Genomic DNA, 23258 nt, shown 5'->3' with positions numbered 1-23258 from the left:
CTCATTCAACTTTCCTAATCCTGATTATTAACTTGTGATTTTGGAAATGTTAATTCTTGTAGGTTTCTTGATAAATTTGACTTTTCTTCCCATTCTCCCCCTTTCTGAATTATCCTGGTAGCAGAGGTCAAAGAACAAAACACCGTGGGGTCTGGAGCACTTTGATGAGAGAAAGCCATTGTCCAGTGACTGTGGATGCAGTTCAGACTGGGACTCTTTGAGGGGAAAATAAGGGAAGAACTGTAAAGAAATCTCATCTGAAATGAAGTGCACCCGTACTGCCAGCAGCTCGAGAAATGGGCCTTCTGGCTTGGGAGAAACCTTTGTAGGGTCCTACCAGCTATGACTCCATTCTCGAGAGAGCAGGACCTCGTCACTGGTGATTTTTCTCTCTGACAAGACTTCCTCTGACCGAAGATGATGGTCTCGAGGAGTTTTGAGCGTGACAGTGAAAGAGTGAAGCTGTTTAGACAGGTCTCGCTCCATTCAACTGAAACCTAGTGAGGAGATCTGTTGTTAATAAATTTGACAGGTTTTGGGTTTTTTTTTTTTTTAAAGTTGTTTTCTTCTACCTCTGTTGAAACTTCTTTGCAGAAAGTTGACTTGACGAATAATTTTGGAAATGTCCTCTAAATCCCAAAGATTTTATTTATTTCTGTGAAACTTTTAAAATTTTAACTATTTTCGATTTTGTGAAGATAAAATTGATAATTATGTATTAGCTTAAGTGGCTATTTGACTTATGTGTGTTTGTGTGTATAAATGGTTTAGTTTTAACCAAGTTTACGTTTAATGAATCAGTTTACTAGGCATCCAGCCCCTTTCATAGTTAAAATTTTTTCCCTTGTGATAAGAACTCTCTTGCAATTGTATAATAATTGTATAGCTGTATTATTAGCTTTGACACTCAGTTGAGCATTAAAACAGAATTTATCTTAGGGCTGGAACTTTCTACTTTTGCCCAACTTTACCCACTTCCTCCTCCTCTTTTCCTTACTTCTAGCAATAATTATTCAAGTAATTCACTGTTTCCAGAAATTTTGAGTGTTTTTAGATTCCACATGTAAGTGTGAACATAGCACTTTTGTTTGTTTTTCAGTTTTGGTTTATTCTCCTTAGCACAGTCTCCTCAAGGCCATCCATGTTTTAACAAATGTCAAATTGTCTTCATTTTAGGACTGAATCATATTTCTTAGGTTTTTTTGTGATGGCTCTTTTTTTTAAAATTTTTTTTTTTATTTTCACAAGTGGCATTCAGGATTTACTTCAGTGCTCAGGAGTCACTTTCAGTAATACGAGGGGGACCATATGTGGTGCCAGGGACCAAACAGGTTGGCTATATGCAAGGCCATATATATATATTCGGTGCTGCTGTTCTGTCTCACTTACCAGCATTTGGTAAGTGGAGAGTCACTGCAGGAGAACAGGGGACACTCTCCTGACCTGGTTCCTAGAAAACATCTCAGAACACCATGGGGAGAATTGGGACACTCAATCAGGTCACCTTGCACCTTCCAATTTCTCTTTCCCCATAATAATGTCCATGACAATGATGATGATAATCATCATCATCATCATCATCATCATCATCATCATCATCATCATCATCACTGTATCACTGTCATCCCATTGCTCATCGATTTGCTCGAGTGGGCATCAGTAACATCTCCATTGTGAGACTTGTTACTGTTTTTGGCATATCAAATACGCCACGGGTAGCTTGCCAGGCTCTGCCGTGCAGACGGGATACTCTTCAGTAGCTTGCTGGGCTCTCTAAGGGCCGGAGGAATCGAACCCGGGTCGGCAACATGCAAGGCAAATGCCCTATCCGCTGATTAATAATAATAATGATATTATTATTATTATTTGATATGCCAAAAACAGTTACAATAAGTCTCACAATGTGAGACGTTACTGGTGCCCGCTCGAACAAATCGATGAGCAATGGGATTATAATAATAATAATAACTATTATTATTATAACCCTCATCTTTGGCCCTTTTGGGTCACCAAGAACATGATGGTGATCCTTTTTTTTTTTTTTTTTTTGCTTTTTGGGTCACACCTGGCGATGCACAGGGGTTACTCCTGGCTCTGCACTCAGGAATTACCCCTGGCGGTGCTCAGGGGACCATATGGGATGCTGGGATTTGAACCCGGGTCGGCCGCGTGCAAGGCAAACGCCCTACCCGCTGTGCTATCTCTCCAGGCCCAATGATGGTGATCCTTGACATCTCATCCCAAGTGGTATCACAGATGCGTTTTTAGGAGCAGTGCATGCTATGGGCAAGTCTCTGGGCTGCCAAGGGGACTGTCACTCGCCGAGTAGCAAAGGGTAGATTTCTCATAGTTGATCGAAGGAAGAATGTGTGACGGGGCTCTGAAGCAGTACCCTCTCTCTGTCACTATCAGCCCACTACTACAGTGGATTATGTTCCATGAAAGGGCAGTATTTTAAAAAGCATCATTATTGTTTTCCTCAATAAGTCCCATGTCTACATGTTAACCCAGGAAAACCTTCCCCCCACCAAATAAACTTTGCTAGACAAAAGAGTAGTAGAATTTTTTTTAACATGGGCATGTATATGGTGGGAGTTGACTAAGGGAGCTTCGGCCCCGGCTAGAACCCCACTCTGCCATCTGACTACCTGAGGTCAAGTTCAACATTGACCTTCACAGTGTGTGACCCAACCCTCAAGGGCTAAGTGTTGTCAAAAGAGACAGTACAAACACCATCCTTCAAAGGTAATAGCAGAAGACTCAATGAAATAATTCAGGTAAATGGCTCATATTCTAGGCATGTACTAAATTCTCATCAATACATGTTTAGGCATCAGCTTGCTGCTAAGTATTTTTTTTTTTTTTTTTGCTTTTTGGGTCACACCCAGCGATGCTCAGGTGTTACTCCTGGCTTTGCACTCAGGAATTACTCCTGGCAGTGCTTGGGGGACCATATGGGATGCCGGGGATTGAACCCAGGTCGGCCTCATGCAAGGCAAACGCCCTACCTGCTGTGCTATCGCTCCGGCCCCGCTGCTAAGTATTTTAAAACATGGATTTCCAAACTTTTGATGATATGCCTCATCGCTAAGACACTCTGGTGTGTCTGTACCTGGCATATATGCTATTTACAAGTTTCAATGCAGTACTACTATATCAGTATATTAGGGACATTGTAAGCAGGTATAAGACCAGAAGGTTTAAAAGGATAAGGTGAAGCCAAAGTGATACCAGTGCAGTGGTCAGATGTTTGCCTTGCACGCTGATGACCCCAGCTCGATCCCTGGCCCCACATGTGTTCCCTTGATGCACTGTCAGGAGTAATCTCTGAACACAGAGCCAGGAGGAAGCCCTGAGCAGCCCTAGTTACTGCAGAAAACAATATATTAAAAACGACAAGAGGGAGGTGAAAGTGAAATAAAAAGTTCTTTGAACACCCACGTGGGTCATCTTGCTCACTCTGTAGTCTTCACACTTGGAGACATAAACACAATAGCTTGTATTTTATTAACATTTTGTTTTTATTTAACGACTTTTTATATCTTTCCTTTAAAACTGTGTTTTTTTTTCCTGATTCCTTAAGTATCCTCTTCTAGAGTCTCGGCTCCATTATGACTATGGGTTTTGTTCTTGGGGGAGCATGTTCTTAGGGGCCAGTCAATTTGGGAACACCCCTTGTCCATACCCCCCGTGGCCCACTCTGTTCTTCAGAATCCCACGTTTGTCTCCAAGGACCTTGTTGAGTGGATGGTAGAGGAATGTGAGTCCTTGTTTCCGCTACTGCTTTTTACTGCTGCTTTACCCTTACTCACTCAGTTGCTGATTGATTTTTGGAATATGTTTGTGTGTTTGGTGGGGAGTGGTGAGGGGAACAGGGAGGGATGTCGGGCCACATCCCTGAGCAATCACTCCTAATGATGCTCAGGAAACCCAGTAGTACCTGGTATTGAACCAGGGTTAAATGCATGTGAGACAGCGTCGTAACCCTAACACAATCTTTTTTGCCCTGTTATCGACTACTTCATGTCCAAGTATCTATGCTAGCTTTACCCTCTGACTGAAGCATAAGGGCTACTTGCTACACCAAAGGTTGAATTTCTGGAAGGTTTGATCCCAGGTAATCAATTTGGGATGGAAGGAGCAGGAGAAAAATTATCTTGGACCAAGGAGGGACGGAAAGGGATTGGCTGGACGCCTATCTACCATTGATGCTTTGGCTAAGTTAGCTTCTCACCCGACCCTCCCTCCAGCCAAGATAGCTGATTCCCTACACGAGGAATTTGCTTTTTAGAATGAAACGAGTGAAGGCCATGAGCCGTGTAAGGTATGATGGAAACATTTCTTCTGCCTTAACAGTGGTCCCCTGATGGACATGGCTTTCCTGAAGTCTGAGGTGAGCATGAGGCAGCAGGTTTGGTGTTTTGTTTTTTATTCAATGCACCTATTTTAAGACAGAGGCATCTTTTAAAAAACACATCTTTTTACTGTGAAATCGAGGCATTTGACATCACATCTACTTTCTGCTGAGTCCAGCACCTCCCCTTCCTCTGTTCCCCTCAAGCATACTTGTTGTGGTCCTTGCTGATGCACCTCTTTGCTGTCCAGTTCCCCCAGGCCAGCTGCTCGCAGGAGGGTCTTTGATGCAAAGTTGCACAGAAAATAGGCATCAGCAAAGCTCTGCAGAAGATAGTGCCAATGCAGAACAATTGTAAAGTGAAGAAACTATGGGACCACGATGTGCCTGTGCGTTCAGGGGATTTGAAAGCCCCATTTCTCTGCCTATGAAATAGACTGGCCCGGAGGAAATGCAGCTTGAGCTGGAGGCAGGTGGGGGTGGGGGAAGTCACTCTTAGTATACAGTGTTTCAACTATGTTGAGTGACGTCATTGAGTAGTGACTAGCTCTTGAGGGGTGGCCCCAGACCCATCTCATGTCCATCGGACTGTTTCCCATTGCCATGGTGGTGCTCCAGTTTCAGCCAGTCCCAATTCCATGCAGGAAGTTCAGAGGTCAGGAGCCCGGATGACCCAGGGTAGAGAGTAAGAGGCCAGATCATCTGTCCTTCTAGTGGTGATGCGAATAGTTGGGCGAGAACAGCAGCTGCTACCTGACGTATCTGGTTAAACAGGAAACATGGTTTCCTGAGAGAGCGTCACAAGGCAACAGGTGAGCTCATGCCCACGAATCTTAGTACAGGATGAGAGACCCTCTGGTCTTTGGGGACGAGCGCGGAGCTCAGTGGCCTGTTGTATTTGCACCGGCCGTGGAACACTGTGTGTGACTGTACAGAGGACAGTCTACCTGGAGTCTCATTACTTGATGCAGATGCCACTTACTGGCCCTGTGATGTTAGGTGCGATCCTCCCTGTGTTTGAATGTCCCCCATAAGTAGAATCTCCTGCACTCTTATTGGACAATTACAATTTGTAAATGAGCCACTTATCTTTACATAAGTGTCTGGTAGAATAAGTGCTCAAAGCATACTGGGAGTTTTCTTATTATTGTTGTCATATAAACAAGGACTCAAAATTAGAAACTAAAACTTAAATCCAAACTTTGCCACTGATCACCATGATTTAGGGCAAATATATCATTTTTTTGAACAGTTACTTCCCCCTCTTATTATAAATGTTTGCAGTATTATCGCAGAGTGTTCCTGTGGAGAGAAATGAGACTATGCCTAAAGTGCATAAGGCCATTTATTAAAGGTAGTAATCTTATAGAAATGTCAGTTATTATTTTTCTATCTAATAATGATGAGGATGAACTAACAGTAGTAAGAGGCTGTGAGGGAAGAAGACACCCCCTGAACGTCAGCCCTTCCTGAGCTACAAAGACTGTAGGCTGTTTTCCACTACCATAGTTTGTTACGTACCAAGACTTTCCCCATTGCAGGTTTCATTCCAATCTCACCACTATTCTGTGAGACACAGAGATATGGCCTCTAAGTTTCAGAGGGAAGAAATGGAGGTTCTGAAAGATTCAGTGACTTGGTAAAGATTTCTCAAGATGGAGAGAAAACTGATGTTAGACTACATCTGATTCCACAGCATCCTGCCACCACGTTAAACATTCAGAATTGTATGGGGATAGATTGTTCTTCATTCTGCCTTGAGTTATAAAGACCAACTATCTCCGGTGACATGTCAGAGTCCATATCTGTGATTTTTTGCCTATGATGTTCACAGTTGTGTGGGTGGAGGAGAAAGTTTCCTCCCTTCTCTTGGTCCCTTCTCTGGCTGATCACAGAATCAAAATAAGGTCAGACAGAGCAGCAGATCAACTTAATGACATACGAACAGGGAGTCTACATAGATGAGGATGGGAGTTCCGGTTGGGGAGGTGGTACCTGTATTTCTCATCCTTGAAGGTAAGTAGTAAAAGTTGCCCTGAGTCGGCAGGGCTTCCCCTCACCTTAGCTGCAAATGATGCTCGTACCAAAGTGGCCTGTCTTGAGGCAGCCTGTCAGTAGCCCCTTTTGTTAGGGTGTTTCTGACTTCTGGAGTTTTAGTTAATAAATAGTAGCCAGTGTTTCGTAGCACAACAGTCTCATAGTTTCTAACAGACAATTTATGATTATTAAATCTTTTCTACCTTGTTCTCTCCATTTCTCTGTGATTTTGTTCCGTTTATACAAATTGCAATGTAAAGTGTCTGTATTTCTGTGATCCACATTTTAACAATTAGTATTTTAACCATTAATATTTTAACTATTAATATTCATAATGCTGAGTGGTCTGCTTAAAGGGATTATTCTTAAATTTTCAGTGTTTTTTTTTTTTTTTACAAAAGTATTAAATGGGGGGCTGGAGCAATAGCACAGCGGGTAGGGCGTTTGCCTTGCACGTGGTCCCACCCGGGTTCGATTCCCAGCATCCCATAGGGTCCCCTGAGCACTGCCAGGGGTAATTCCTGAGTGCAGAGCCAGGAGTAACCCCTGTGCATCGCCAGGTATGACCCAAAAAGAAAAAAAAGTATTAAATTGTGTAAAACACAAAAATAAAAAGAAAGGGGCGGCGAGGCAAGGGACGGAACGGAGATGGTTGGTCTCACCGCAGTTTATTCTGATCTTCTTTCTCCAATCTCCTCTGATTCTCCTCCCGCTTCTTTCTCCCCCACCCTACTTCATTCTCTCTCTCTCTCTCTCTCTCTCTCTCTCTCTCTCTCTCTCTCTCTCTCTCTCTCTCTCTCTCTCTCTCTCTCTCTCAATCTGTGGATCTGGCCCCCGTGGATCTGGCCCCCCAACCCACTCTTACAGCCTAGTTAAATCTCCACAGCATGAGGGGGTTGGGGCATACACAAAGGTGTGGTCAGCAATAGGGTAAGGTTCTTTTCCCTCAGGGGATGCTTCTCCTAGGACTTAATTCTCTTTCAGCAGGAGGATCCACCCAAGAGGGCAGAGTCCCATGAATGTGTTTCTCTTCTCCTCAGCCAGCAAACATATAAGACTTCATAATATTAATCATTTTGTATGGACACAATAAGAGATGCATTAAAGCTTATAGAATTGCTCTCCTGGGGCCATCTCAATCTCAGACTACAGTGCTCAGGCCAGATCAGTCTTTCCTATCCCTGGCAGGGTCCCAGTCTCATAATTACTATTGGATCATGACAGCATTTGTCTATGATCAAGCTCTTAACTTATAGTTAAGAATTAGGCATCGAGATGGCCAGGCCCATCTCGATGCCAGGGTAGCACATAACTCACCGCTTGCCCTGGATCCTTCCCGTCCCATGTCGGGGACCCTACTTTGGGTTGCTAGGAACTGAGGGCAACTGAGGCTTAAGTAGAGAAAGCAGATGCCCGGGAGGGAATAATATTCGAGGCCAATTAAGTCCCAAGTTACAAAAACATAATATTCAAAAGGCATAAAGAGGAGAGAAAGGCAATGTTATAATATTCAGTGTCCTAGGAAGTTCTGACCTTACAAATTAGCAGTCATATTAAGGGAAGAGCAGATAAACTGGTAGAAGTGGTTACAGATAAACAAAGGAATGGGAGTGACTCGGGAGCACTTTGATGGGCGTGACTGATATACCTAAGCTCCTAGTGGCAAGGGGAGAAAGGACAAACCAATGATATCCAACATTAAATGGTTACCATTTAGCACTTATTGCTCACTTTATGGTTTTGTTTCAAAGCCCTTTTTAGATATTTTACTGCATAGAAAATTTTTTTCAAATGTATGTCACCATATCTTAATTTTCCTAATTATTTTTTCTTCCTCTCATCCATCATCTTTAAAAAAGGTCCCATTATATTTTAGATATTTATAATTTTTTGTTGCTTTATATATGTGTTTTATTAGTGAATCTATTTTGTTTGTGGCATAACTTCAAATGTATAATAACTTATAATGGTGTTTATTTGAGGCAGACATGAAAGTGTGTTTGTAGGAGTAAATGAAGAAAGAATGATTATTTAACAAATGATGCTGATACAATGGGATACCTAGATGCTAAGGAATAGATTTGAATTTTCACTTTATACCATGCACCAAATTTTGTAAAATGGAATAATGATCTAGTCATCAGAACTAGCACTACAAAACTCTTGTGAGAAAACAAACTGTTAAATATAGCAGTAGATTCTTTCATTTTAAATTTTATATATTAGCATAATACATGTTTTCATCCATTTTGAGGGGAAATAACCTCCTACTTAGGTGAAAAATTGTGTAGTGGCTTCTGGAGGACCTTCGATTTTTACTTTCAACCTTACAAGTGAAACATTTTGTTTCAAAGTCTGGATCTCCTTTCTCCAGTTGGCTATAATATACAGTCACTGCAGAGAACTTGTGTTGCGATCTATATTCACTGCAGAGAACTCGTGTTGCGATCTACAGTCACTGCAGAGAACTAGTGTTGCTCATCTGGACCAGTTTGTCCCGGGGCTCTGGGTTATTCTTTCTGTTCCTGCTGACGTCGGGATTGAACAACACCCACGGGTGACGTACAGTGCTGGGCAAGGAAAGATGAAGAGGGGCACGGAGCTTAGGCACCTCTGAGTCTGGCTGAATGTCCAGCAGACCCTGGGGCCGCTGACTGGGAAGAAGAGAGGGGCAAATCCACAACAAGGGACCAAGTATTCCGCAGCAATACATCCTCTGAAATCACCCTCAAAGAGTGAGCAGCAAAAGAGATTAAAAATAAATTGGACTTTGCAAACAATAAAAACCGATTTTGCAGCTAAAATCGTTGTCAAGAAAATGAAAAGATGGCTCATGTGGTCACTGTCATTGTCACTGTCATCCCGTTGCTCATCGGTTTGCTCAAGCGGGCACCAGTAGCGTCTCCATGGTGAGACTTGTTATTACTGTTTTTGGCATATTGAATACACCACAGGTAGCTTGCCAGGCTCTGCATAAGGGGAGATACTCTCAGTAGCTTGCCAGGCTCTCCGAGAGGGGTGAAGGAATCGAACTTGGGTCAGCCGTGTGCAAGGCAAACGCCCTACCCGCTGTGCTATTGCTCCAGCCTGGCTCATGTGGTAGGAAAGGTAATTAAAAACTAGCTATATTAGGTTATTACTTAAGATAGTGCAATTTTTTGTTTAAGAATCTCCTACATCTCAATACCAAATATATTACATCTTATAACAGCCTAGTAAATACAGAAAATGGATATATTTTTTCTAAAGAAGATACACGAATTGCCAAATAACACATAAGACAATATTCAACATATTTAGAGTAATGCAAAGCAGAAGCAAAATAGGAAATTCTTTTTTAAGGGAGAATCAAAATAATTCTACAATATTGTGCAACTGCTATAAATTTCGCTAAATTTCCTTAACACTTTAGGGAAATGTATTTAATGTGTTTGATTTTTTAGTTGTTTCTAAATGTTTCCTGGTGTAAATAATGCTCTAATGAATCCTTACCTGAATAAATATTTTTCTACATTTTGAATTATTAAAGAGGCTAGCTATTAGATAATATATATCAAATATTTATTAGACTGAATGTCTTATGAATTTTTTAAAATGCATTGGACAGTGACAGTGGAGCCAGTCAAAATCAGAGGGAAAGGATAAAACAAAAACAAAATACATTTAGTCCCTATTTCATATTATGTAATAAATGAGCTAGATTAAAGGATAGTAAATAGCCAATTATATATATATATAACACTGTAGAAGAACATATTTAATATCTGACTAGGGAAGGAGATTTTAAAGAGATTAAAGCTGGGATCAAAATGGAGAGATTGAATAAATTCCACTGTGTTAATGTAGAATAAAATTTGCATAGGAAAGCCACCATTAGCAAATTTAGAAAGCAACATTAAGAGGTTTAAGGAGATGAGAGAAGAATGTACTTAAAATACAAATAAACAAACCAGAATAATGACCTGATTGCATGAAAAATAAATCAATAAGAAAAAATTATTATGGTGAATATAGGTTCTGGAAATTCACTAACGAGGTTTCACAAAAGGGCAATCCGTAGGGGGGATATGTGCTCACTTCCCTCGCACATTTGCATAGTGATACGAACGTAAATAAGCAATAAACTTCATCTTTTACTCAACTGTTTGTGAAGATTCAGAAATGGACGGATACTGAGCTTTGACTAGAATGCATAGAAATATTCTTACACTCTCATGTTGGAAAGTAGCAACACTGTGAGTTGGGCAGAACCTACTATGGTCCAAGATTCTTATATCTTATCCTCCAGCAGTTCCTCCTACTGGAACTACTGCACGTATGCAGAGGCACATCAAGAGTACCCACGGAGAGACAGTACAGCAGGCAGAGTGACTGTCTCACTCGGTGGCCTGGCTAAATCCCTGACACTCCTAAAGTCCCCGGATCACCTGCCGGAGTTTACCCTGAACCCCCTGAGTGCAGGGCCAGGAGTAAGTCCTGGGCACCACTGGTTGTGTTCCAAAACCAAAAATCTTTTACATTCTTTTAGAAAGAGCAGAAAGTAAGTGACAACCTGTCATAAACTCTCTTTTTAGAGACAGGAAAACCAGCGTGGTATATCTGTCCAAGAGAACACTGCACTGAGTTATAAGTGAACAGACAAGACCCTTACAGATTCAGGTTGAACACAAAATATTTGAACATAAAAGGACACTTATGGATGAATTATTGATAATGGATGGAACATTATCTATGATTGGAGCCATAGCATAGCGGGTTGGGCATTTGCCTTGCACGTGGGCAACCCGGGTTCTATTCCTTTGTCCCTCTCAGAGAGCCCTGCAAGCTACCGAGAGTATCTTGCCCGCACAGCAGAGCCTGGCAAGCTACTCGCATCGTATTCAATATGCTAAAAACAGTAACAATAAGTCTCACAATGGAGACGTTACTGGAGCCCGCTCAAGCAAATCAACGAACAATGGGACGACAGTGTTACAGTGCAGGATAGAATATGTACAAAGTACAAATACCATTGACGTAGTCTGCAATCCCTGGTAACCAATTGAGAGGAAATAAAACTTCCTAATTCAGAGTATCAGGTACTGGCGGGCAAGGTGGAAGGAGGGACTTAAATTCTGACATACCATTTAATATTCATTCGATGCAAAATTAAGTAGATGAACATAACGAAAGAGAAGCAGTGTTGGATTAAGATTTGTGTACTCTACAAAGTGGTGCTTCTGAGTAACTTGGTGAATTAGGGCATGTTCTCAAAATCCAGCAGATATGAGGTCAGAGCTTCAAACATTTTTCAGAGACCACCAAGGATACCTCTAGCACTGTTTCGAGGCCACCAAGTGCTCCATCTGGTGGTGTTAAGGGTCTTGGATTTGCTGGCCACATCCTCTCCACTTGAGCACTTTCCTCAGGCACTTCCAGCCTGCTTTAGCAGAAAAACCCTATACTTGGAGAACCCCAACGCTGATCAGTCAGTGGGGGTGCTGGTCCCCACTTCCTGTCACCAGCATCCCTTCTCCCAAACCAGGATTGACAGACACTCCCTGGGTTCTAATTAGCAGCACCCAACCCCGTGGTCAGGATTGGCAAAGCGCCTTCTGGGAGTTAGGATTGGCAGATGCCCTCCTGGGGGCAAGAGTTGGCAGAGTCCCACCTGGGGGCTGTTGTGTGAAAGTTCGTGGGGTCGGAGGCGCTGAGACAAGGAACTTGGAAGAAATGTATTTCATGGAGGGTCTAGGTTCTCTGACTCTGAGACAAAAGTAGAGAGCCTCATGATCTCCTTTTATTGATCATGGTACCTCTAAAGGGCGCGATACAGTGACATCACCAAAGGCATCAGAAGAAGTTACAGGAAGAACATTGAGGCCTTAGAATATGTTGTTTCCTTGTACCTGCAGGCTTGTAGCCTGTGTGTGTGTGTGTGGGGGGGGGGATACAAAGCCAAAACCGAAACCTTTCTTGGGCTACAAGCACTTGGATTTACATCCCAAAGACAAGGCTGGGCGGCCACCTAAAATCTACACTTCAAATGCAAACTGGGCCAGCACCTGAAATCTACATCCCAAAGGCTAGGCGGGGCCAGAGCCTGCAACTTACAATATCAAAGGTCAGGCCTGGCTAACACCTGAGATCTGCATGTCAAAGACCAGCCGGGCTTCAGTGAGAGAAGGAAAACTGCCCCTATCAATATACTGAAATTATTTTTTGAAGGCAGCTTGCAGGGGGAAAATGTTCCTGTCTGTAGTACAGTCTTCATGGGCTCACCCTGATAGCTCAGTCTATCCCCAGCAAGGGCCAGGACTGGCGGCTTGGGGACCCACCCCAGGGAGTCTTGTCCAACCTGACTGATCCTCAGTGCAGGGGCCGGGATGTGATGCTGCTCGGGCCTGCAGTGTTGGGGATTACTGGGGTCTTCTACTGATGTGGGTGGGCCCCACGGGTGACTTATGTGAATCGGGGAGGAGAAAGACGGTCACTTTCTCCCCAGCCGCCTCCACCACCCGGGACCCAGAGTTACTGGGTTCTTGTCTCGCTCGCGGAAAAGAATTTCAGGAGTAGACAAGCAGTGAAGTAAATAGATTTTATTCAGAGGTTTCTGAGGGAAGGAGGAAGGGATAAGTGGGAGAGAGAATAGTGAAAATAACGCGTTTCAGAGAGAACGCGGGCTTCTCCAAGGGTGGAGGAAGCCCCTACACATAACCAAGCTTTAAACACAAAAGTATGAAAGCATGAAAGTCCACATCTCAGGAGGGGAGATGCGGGCGACACATGTGCTCGGGCGACACATGTGCTCGGCCACGTGGGCACAAGTGGCACATGGGCTCAGGCAGCATATGCACACCCTTTCTTTGTTCAAGGTGTTTTTTATAGGGTTTCTTCAACCTGCCCCCACGTGGGGTTTCTTTCCAGGTAAAAGTTCATTGCTAATATTACCAGGGAGGTTGGGAGTGGTGATGGCCTTCTTTGGGGAACTTCCTAGGGAGGGGTCCATTATCCTCAGGGTCTGCTTTTGTTTTCTTGAATCTGCAAGTCTTAAGAGTCTCCTTCCCTGAGACTCTGTTAAATCTCAATTTTCATTGCCAAGGGCCTTTCCCTATCTACCTGCCTATATCACTGCCAGTGCTGGGGGCACTGGTGAGATGGCAGGAACTAAACAGGGCCTGGCCTCGTGCAAGTCATGAACCCTAACTCCTGTGCTATCTCCTTTTCCGGTTCTTAGTTTCTCTGTGTGTGCTTCCCTCTGCTTCGAGTCCTCTTGCCTGCCTCTCTGCTGAGAAGTGCTCAGCTGGGAGTGTCAGGGAACAAAGTTGTTCGGGCTACGATGCTTACTGGAATATCACCCCACTAAGAGGCCAAACTCCCAACCGCCACTTTCTTGTTTAATCCTGTTCCTGTAGAAGTCCTGAGTGTTCTCCGCACTCATGGGAATGGAGCTTAAATTCTTCTCCTGCGGGTGAGAGAGTCACCGCCTGGCAGTGACCATCTGCCCGGCCTCCCTGCTGGCCCAGACCCTCAGGAGCCCAGCATGTGCCAGTCTGTCCCCTTCATGTGTCTCGCCCTTCCTGCCCTCCACCCACCCACTGTTTCATATCTTCTTTCATCAAGATCCAGGTATAGCAGAACCATGAGAAACAGAAAGGGCAGGGGACCAGCTGGAACTCTTGGCACCCACCTGGAGACACCACTGAATGGTTCCACTTGGTACCCCAAAGTGGCAAGTAGATGTGTACGTGCCCGGCCAGCTGATGCGGACTCAGAGTCAGAAGCTCAGAGATGTTAAGAAAGTGGTCGCCATCCGCTCACTGGTGTGCACTCCATTTGCTGCGGGTCAACTGAATCGACCCTTCAGTGCTCCCTCACCCAGACATCTCCCCGGCTTTTAACACCAGACTCTGCTGAGGACCCCTCCACCTTTCCTCAAGTTTTCTCTGGGCGCATCCCAAATCTGCCCGCCCCAAGCCAAGTTCTTTGATGTTTCCCATTGTCTTAAAAAATATACAGAACTTGGATTTTGCTTTTTACTATAACTTTTTTTTTTTGCTTTTTTTTGGGGGGGTCACACCCGGCGATGCACAGGGATTACTCCTGGCTCTGCACTCAGGAATTACCCCTGGCAGTGCTCAGGGGACCATATGGGATGCTGGGATTCGAACCCGGGTCGGCCGCGTGCAAGGCAAACACCCTACCCGCTGTGCTATCACTCCAGCTCCATAACTTTGTTATTTAAATATTTTAAGTTCACTAATTGACTTGCTAGTAAGGTTAGGTAACACTGCAGGAAGCTGCCGGCCTCACCTGTGTCTGGAGGACTTTATTCCTAGACCTGACTTCCGTGTCGGGTGCCATGGAGAGGCTCCTCCTGCTCATCCTTCCAGAGCCAGAACTTTCCTCAGGGTCCAAGACCCACATGATGTTTCTGTCCCAGAGAACCCTGAATTATCACTTAACCTGGGCCCAGAGCTGACACCCGGAGACTCTCACCCTGCTTTTGCCTCCCTGGATTCTGTCTGCCACATGCCTTCAAGTTCTTTGTGTCAGAGAAGTGGCTTTTTAAGCTTCGAATCTTCTCAGCATTGAAGATTAAACATGCAAAGGCACGAAGCATTGCCAAAACTCGTCTACCTCTGAGCCCTAACTTCTCATGAATACTCCCAACTCTAACTCTCTTAGTGCTCTCCTCTTAGTTTGCTTTTCCCGTGGAAAACACCCAGGTATCCCCCAATTGTTCAAAGTTTGGGTTATGACGCCCAACTTTTACAAGAGGCCAATGTTTTAGCAAACCAAAAGAAAAATCGCGAGAGCTTTTGTCTCAGTGACAGGAGGCCAGGCAACAGTGGTGGACATTTGTCTTGTAGCAGCCTCTGAGACGCAGGTCGAAGGGCTCCAGTCAGACTGTTCCTGGGCACTCTTTGATGCAGGCTTTGGGTATCAGAGATCCCTGCTTTTCCTCCGTGCTCATATTATCTTAGCTTTACATGTGAGTTGGCATGATTTGGTAGTTGAATTTGGGGGTCAGTGAAGCATCAAAGATTGTTTTCATAATATGTTTACATATGTGCTTCTTTTGTGCCATTTCCATTCGTAAGAGGTGTTCTTAGAAGGGCTCTGCACTCAGACAGCAAGGGGGAACCGGAAATTGTTTTCCCTGGGCATGTGCCCTGGTGATGCCCTGGTCACACTGACCACTCTGGTCATCACTGGCCACTCTGCCTGTCTCCTCCTGTCTTTGTATAAGGTAGTAATTGCACTTGTCAGCTCCCTCAGTATGCTGTCCTGAAGCCGTTTGTCAAAGGCCTCTTTGGAAGGCTTTGATCAGTATTGACCAGATCTCCATGGGCATGTATGAATTTTTTCTTCTTACTTAGTTCCTGTTCAGTAGAATACTGATATTTCTTTCCAGATATATCCTATCAAGTGACTAGTGGTCATCACACTCAGGCTCAAACAGAATTCTGGGTCTCTGGCCTTCTGATGAACTTGGGAATTAAACTTGATGTACTTTCTTTCTACTGTTAGGAACCCTCCAGTGAATTGCATCTGTGACTGAATGTCTGGGCCATTGCTAACCAAATATCAGTGCAGGAGACAGCAGTTGCAATCTACTGCATTCTTGTGATCAAGCTGATATTTCTCTCTCTCCCTCGCTGTCTGCCTGCAGCTTAAGAATTTATATCATAACCATTCAGCATCTGTATTGCAAACCATAATGCCTAAATGACAGAGGGAAGAGGGGTGCCTGCCAATAGAGGCAGGCTGGGGTGGGAGGTAGTTTGGGGAATTGGGAGGGAAACTGGGGACATTATTTCTGGGAAATTACACTGGTGGAGGGATGGATGTTGGAACATTGTATGACTGAAACCCAGTCATGAACAGCTTTGTAATTCTCTATTTCATGGTGATTCAATAAAATAATTTTTTAAAATTCACTGTATTTATGAAGCATGCATGACTTTTCCACCTCATATTCAGGTCACCTGCTCCCAGGGGGCCCTCACTGGACAGTGTGATGGACCGGCTAAAAGTGGCAATAGTGTAGATTCCTAACCCCCAGCTTTGTTTCTCAGTGGAATTCCAGTGGCCGCTAGCCGCACCTGTGAAAATGAGGACTCTGTCCCTTGGCGGCCCACAGGCAGAGCAAGTGCCCAGCAGGTCATGTGACTGAGGGCCAGCAGCTCCATCAGGACCGTTGGAGTCCATTTCTATCCTCACAGGAAGTTCTGTTGCCCAGCGCTGTCTAAGAAACTTGTGTGTCCAAGGACTCATGTCTGTAGCTACAGTGGTTCTTAGCTTTCTACTCTCCCCACTCACTCCTCTCTGGGATTTTCCTCCCTCAGACATTAATGGAAATATTAATATTGTGGGACCTTAAGACAAGCACTCCTGTGAGACCAAGAATATCTGGATTTGAGTAGAGAGTCAGAGGGAAAGGATACACAGTCCCACCATCTGCAGGAGGGCGCAGCCGCATACTCAGCCATTGTAGAGAAATTCTCTGGCTGTGGAGTCACAGTCTGAGCTCAAGATAAGCTTGAGGCAAGCCAGGAAAAAAAAATACAGATCTGAGGCCAGAGAAATGGTTCAGTGGGCAAGTCTTGCCTTGCACACAGAGGACTGGGTTCGATCCTTGCATTGCCTATGGTCGTTGGGGCAATGTCAGGAATGAGCCCTGAGCACCACTGGTGTGTCTCCCTGCAGAAAGAAAATAAAAAATCCCCAACTCAAACACGAGTCTGTTTCATTTTTGCGAATAAGTGATTGAAGACACGTGCCATTCTCAACCTGCCAATTCATCTGGCTTCTTCAGAAAGTGTTAACTCAGTGGCCCGTGAGTCAATCCTTGCTGAGAATGGAACGTCCAGATTATTGAGGGCTAGAGTAGAGTGCTTGGCTGGATTTTTTTTTTTTTTTTCAGGAAAACTGCTGAGCAAGGGCTTTTCCAGGAACGGTTGACTGCTGTATCTCTCTCCTCCAAATGGCCCCAGCTGCATTGCTTCGTCCCTCGGGCATTCAGAAATAGAACTCTGTAAAAAAACTCCCAAATATGTCATTGTCATTGATCTAGTCTTCCAGGGCCCTCAGAAACAGCTCGATGGTGTTAGGGCAGATACTCTGAGAGTCAAAGACTGCACCAGAAAGAATTTTCAGGTTCGTGCCCAATTCTACACAGCCACCAGCTTAAGGGGTTCATTGCTCTGGTGCATCTTCTTCAATTCCTCTAATTTAAAAACAGTGACGCACACGCTTCATTTTCTTCAGCAATAAATACTTGAAAGTGCACATGTCTGGCGAATAGAGCTCAAATAGGGCCTAGCAGATATGGGGTCATTTAACATTTAACAACAAGCTTAAAATAAGGTACACGCTTATATTCACTTTAAATGAATATGATACTTTCATGATCATACTCAGGGAAACAGAGAGTCGTGAATGGATCCTTGCCGATCTGCCTGACACTAGATCGTAATGTCTGTGGGTGCATAAGAAGGTTTATGAGAGACTGGTGGCTGAGTTAGGTGTCTCCTGCTTCCCCCACGCTCCTATTCCCAACTGTGCGTGACAGGAGTGAAGGAGTCAGTATGAAGAAGGAAGAATGAAGAAGGAAGAGAGGGGCTTGAGACGCCCTTGTGGGTATCAAGTAGAAGGTAGAACCCAGAGAAGCATCTCTTAATTCATACTTAGACAACTGTGTGCATAATTCTTTCCGTTTTACTAGAGGTTGACTCTCAAAGACATCACCTGTTCAGTTCAGCAAATGTATCTAAGCAGTGGGTGCCCTGGAGGAGATGGAAGATTGCCAGGTTAACTAAGGGTGGGGGTCTTTGGGGCCCTTGAGAAACTTCCAGTTCAGCCACAGTCCTACAGAGCATGCGAGGAAACATGTAGACGCCAAGAACATCCAGTCAGCTGGAGCACAGGGACGAGTCAAGGGCAGGCTTGCCTGGGGAGGGCGTCAGAGCTGAGCCTCAAAGCAGACTTCAAAGGGGGGAGTTAGGAATGATACATGAAACCCATTATCTGAACGATTTTGATGAGTACTAAATTGACCTTAGCAATGAAATGATAAATGCCATTGTGCAGGACTGCATACATGCATGTGTGCGTGTGAGTGAGAGAGAGAACGAGAGAGAGAGAGAGAGAGAGAGAGAGAGAGAGAGAGAGAGAGAGAGAGAGAAGGGTACGTAAAGAGGGAGGGAAAGAAGAGAATTCAATGAGTTTTAACTTTTAGACGACTCAGTGTACAGCTATTGAATTAAAAAATTCCAGCACATTACTGCATCTTATTTCATTGTACTTAACAAAAAGAAATTGGGGAAGGGGGGAGTTAATTTTAACATTTAATTAAAAACTAATAAAAATACGATAAAGATCCACTTTTACTTACCAATGCATTGCCTGGGGTCTGGAAAATATTTTATACACTGAAGTGGAATGAAATCAGGAAATCTAAGACAAAATTTCAAAATATATTTATTTGGGAAACCTTAAATAAATGTTTGTCTGAAGATAAACTGATTCCATCAATTCCTTTGACCAGAAAAAGGATATAATAAAATACTTGAAATATGGGGCCTGAATAACTAATCATCTTAACAGAAAAAGGGTTTTCTTCCCCAGGCTGGCTTCAGTAAGGTCATTCTGTTGCTGTTGCAGGCTATAGAATGGAAGATTTTTCTACTTCAGAAATGACCATGCAGTTGAATAGTGTATTTATATGTTTCATACAGTCTCTGACAAGGTGACTTCTAAAGTCAAGCTGTCTTACAAAAAAGAAAAATCCATGTCCTAGTGGTCCAGAGGAGCATGTTCTTTTGTTTGGAGGAGGTGGGGTTTGGGACTCCCCCAGAAACAGTCAGGGCTTCCCCTGGGCCCTGCATCCAGCGATCACTGATGCAGTGACTGGGATCTTAAGTGGTGTCAGCAATTGAACCAGGGTTGGCTGCATGCAAGGAATGTCTTTTTTTAAATTTTTTTTATATATTTTATTTTCATAAAGTAGTTCACAATAGTTCATTGCAGATAATATTCAAACACCAACCCAGCACCTTCCCACCACAATAAGAGGGAAGTGTGTGAAGGTTGTTGTATGTTGTTGTATTTAATTCTGGAGCCATTTAAGCCCATATATAAGAGAATACAAACAAGTATGTTAAAAACCAGACAAATGTGTGCTACTTTTGGTATGTAAGTGGGCTAGAGGATAAGAGGTCTCATGGCCACATGCTCCAGGAAATTCTGTGTGGCTCCCTTCTGGGAGGTTTGGTTTATAGTCTCTGGGTCTTGGCCGTTGATGAGATTACATGGCATTGGGGGCAGTTTGTGGGTGTGACTGCCAAGCTACTGGAAAACTGGGGATCTGGGAGGAGGAAGCCCAGTCTCAATCTATGCAGGCTTGGAGGTCTCATTCATAGGGCCCAGGTACCTGGATTTTTTTGGTGAGGCACATTCTAACCTCTTCATCTGAATTTTCTTGCAGATGACATTTGATCCAGAAATCTTCTTCAATGTTTTACTACCGCCAATTATATTTCACGCAGGATATAGCCTAAAGAAGGTACGTATGCAGAAATTACTTACTTGTCTTTACTGATGAAAAACCCGTTATTTTAAGGGAGCACATCTTTGGTGGGAATATATTATTTTTGATTTTGTGATCCAGATTCAGCTCTGACATTCTCAAAACTCCTCTCGATCTGTCTGTCTAATACACAGGACACCAGCTGCCCATGGTGACAGAGCCCTTGAGATTAGGCTAGCCTGAATCAAGATGCACTTCAAGTCTAAATAAAATGTGCACTGGATTTTAAAAGCTTAAGCATTTGAAAGAAAAAAGTAAGCCATGTCCATATTAAAAAAAAAAAAGGTTTCCCATGGAAATTATCATGTTTGAGATGTATTGGGTGAAATGAAACATCAAAATTAATTTGACTCAGGGCTGGAGCGATAGCACAGCAGGTAGGGCGTTTGCCTTGCTTGCGGCCGACCTGGGTTCGATTCCCAGCATCCCATATGGTCCCCTGAGCACCGCCAGGAGTAATTCCTGAGTGCAGAGCCAGGAGTAACCCCTGTGCATCGCCAGATGTGACCCAAAAAGCAAAAAAAAAAAAAAAAAAATTAATTTGACTCATTTGAAATCTGACTTCAGTAGGCAACTTGAAGAATAGTAAGTGCCGCCTGTGGCTCGCCTCCGACTTCTATTGGGCCGATTTCCCTAGAGGCTGGTCAGCACGGTCAGGGCTAGTCCATGGGAGGTGGATCCAGCAGTGTGCCCCTTCTCCAAGGCAGAAGGGCCTGTTCTGTAGGCCACTGGAGTGACCACCGCTTGTTAGATGAGCAATTACTGCACCAGAGGGTCCTGTCTTAGTTGCCTGAGTTTGGGACCACACCCTTAGCTTCGAGGGGATGCTACTCTGTGCTCCCCTCTGCCCGGGAGAACTGCTCTCTCCTCCTGCAGCCGTCCAGCGCCAGTGCCCGGAGAAGTGCTCAGAGCAGCCAGCGGATTCCGTGTGCTCCAGGCTCCCTCTGGCTGCGGCTGCTGGCTCATCAGCTCGTCTGACAGAATTGGAGGTGAAAGCGTTTGCAGAGATTTGGACCATTGCACCCTCCTCAGCCTCGCCCATAGGACTAGGCATTGTTAAGCATCCCTGGTGTGACTTTTCAGGCAGCACAATCAGAAGAACTACTAGGCAGAGACTCATGGGAGTCGGATTCAGTGAGAGTCAGCTTCCGTGTCCAGCAGCAGCTAACGTCCTTTTGAAGCATATTCGGAGGGGGGAGATGCCCAAACAGTGACGGAGGAACAGCGGGCCCATCCCCAAGATGCTCAGAGATCCAGACCCTTGCTTGGGCACCAGGAATGCCATGATGCTCAGGTCCGGGTGCTGGGGGCCACCTGGGTCATGTGCAGGGGACCCTCAGGCTGCACTCGGCAAGGTTGGGGCTTGGACTCAAGTCCCAGTGCCTGCAAAGAATGCATCTCTGACCGCTGAGCTGTCACTGCAGCCTCCGGAATGGTGGTTTATCAAGTGGCAGGGGGATTCCACGGCATGTGACGTGACAATAGGTCTCTGCTTTGTCATCCCCAAGACCTGGTGGGTGGTACCTTCACTCTCTCCGGTCACTCGCCCCCAGACCTGTTTTGCAGACAGCCTTTGCTTATTCCATGGAGAAACCTGTCTCTAGTCCCGTAAACCAGCGATGTCTCCCTTTGCCCAGTAAGGCCAGGTCTGAGCCCCCTGCTCTCCCTTCCCGTCCCCCAAGTTTTCTTCGACACTGAGGGAAAGGAGAGGCAGTGAAAAGGCAGAGATCAGGTTTTCTTTCTTGTTTCACTCATGGTGGGAAAATGCAGATGCAATATGTGAATGTTCTTTTGTTTTTTTTTTCCCCCCCAGAGACACTTTTTCCAGAACTTAGGATCTATTCTGACCTACGCCTTCCTGGGGACCGCCATTTCCTGCATCATCATCGGGTGAGTGAGGTCGGGGCTGGAGGGCTCGGTGGGGAGGGTCGGCCTCCAGGTGACAGCCGCAGCCCGCGTGCTCACACCGGCTGCACAAACACACGCTCCGTGCGTCACAGCCGCCTGCACAGCCGCACACTCTGCACATCTCACCGGCGTGCGCAAAAACAGAAGCGCGCGCTCACACCAGCCTGCACAAACACACGCCCCACACATCTCACCCGCCCGCGCAGCCACACGCACGCGCGCACACCGGTGGCACAGGTGTCTGCTTTTTTTGCATATGCAATTAGAAGAGTATTAAGCGCCGCCAGTGACCTGCCTCCCACGCCTGCTGGGCTGCGTGTCCCCAGGGCGGTGCGCGCAGCCAACCCCAGCTCACAGAGGGTGCGTCCACGGGGCAGAAAGACAGAAAGACGTGCTGGGCTGCCCCCCGCCCTGGGTCCCAGCTCAGGGCCAGCTCTGCAGGGCGCTCGCCTGACCTTTGGGTGTTTTGGGTAGTAAATGCGCACGTCCTAAGGCGCACATCCCGGTGACCAGTTCCAGGCTGAAAGGCCACCTCACACGTGAAAGGTTTCAAATCCAACCGAAATTGCTTTCGTTGTGAGGGGTCCTCTTTGTGCGCTTGGGGTTGATGACTTCAGAAATGTGGGTACCTTGGTGGAGTTCTATGAGTGACAATGCAATCTTAAAAAATTATACATATGGGGGCTGGAGCGATAGCACAGCGGGTAGGGCGTTTGCCTTGCACGCGGCCGACCCAGGTTCGATTCCTAGCATCCCATATGGTCCCCTGAGCACCGCCAGGGGTAATTCCTGAGTGCATGAGCCAGGAATGACCCCTGTGCATTGCCAGGTGTGACCCAAAAAGCAAAAAAAAAAAAAAAAAAAAAAAAATTATACATATGTATTTGAATAATGCAGAGAAACATGCTCCATTCTTGCCCCGACTTCCCGTTCTTTGTATGGCTCCACGTGGGTCTAACAGAAACACTTTAATAGCTGCCTCTCAAGGTTGGTTTGTTTTCCTTTTTAAGGGACGTTACCGGGAGGGTAGCCTGAAATACACGTCTCCAAATCTCACTTACTGCTGGGATGGCTCTTTGCTCCTTCGCTGTAGAAAGCAGACTTGCTTTCTTCACACCGGCTTGATGAGTTATGCGGCTAAGCCCCATGTCTAACCACATAAACCCTGGCTTACCGGGTTCCATCATACAGCGAAAGGTGTACAAATCGCAAAGCCGGGCCAACTCACTTAAAGTCCTACCCAATGCAGTAAATTTGCTGCACTGCAGAAAACCAGGGTGACTGTGAGACTGCGATGGTGTGGCTGTCCCCGGACATCTGGTGCAGCCACCCAGCTCCCCCTGTGAGTTTCACTGCCGCAGCTGTTCCAGCCCACACAGGGAACTA

The 23258-nt window shown here is 45.2% G+C and overlaps 1 protein-coding gene across 1 annotated transcript in view; it reads left to right on the top strand.

Moving 5' to 3' along the window:
• The window catches only part of SLC9A9 (solute carrier family 9 member A9), a 517302-nt gene that overhangs the window by 29763 nt on the left and 464281 nt on the right, over nt 1–23258 (top strand). Inside the window, exons 3-4 of the mRNA XM_055129734.1 lie at nt 19863–19940; nt 21778–21854. Coding sequence (XP_054985709.1) covers nt 19863–19940; nt 21778–21854 — 155 coding nt within the window. The remainder of the gene's footprint in view (nt 1–19862; nt 19941–21777; nt 21855–23258) is intronic.

The sequence above is a fragment of the Sorex araneus genome, chromosome 2 (genome assembly GCF_027595985.1).
Source record: "Sorex araneus isolate mSorAra2 chromosome 2, mSorAra2.pri, whole genome shotgun sequence".
In the NCBI taxonomy this organism is placed as follows: Eukaryota; Metazoa; Chordata; class Mammalia; order Eulipotyphla; family Soricidae; genus Sorex; species Sorex araneus.
Note: the sequence above shows the minus strand (reverse complement) of the source record. Positions and strands in the feature narration are given on the sequence as shown.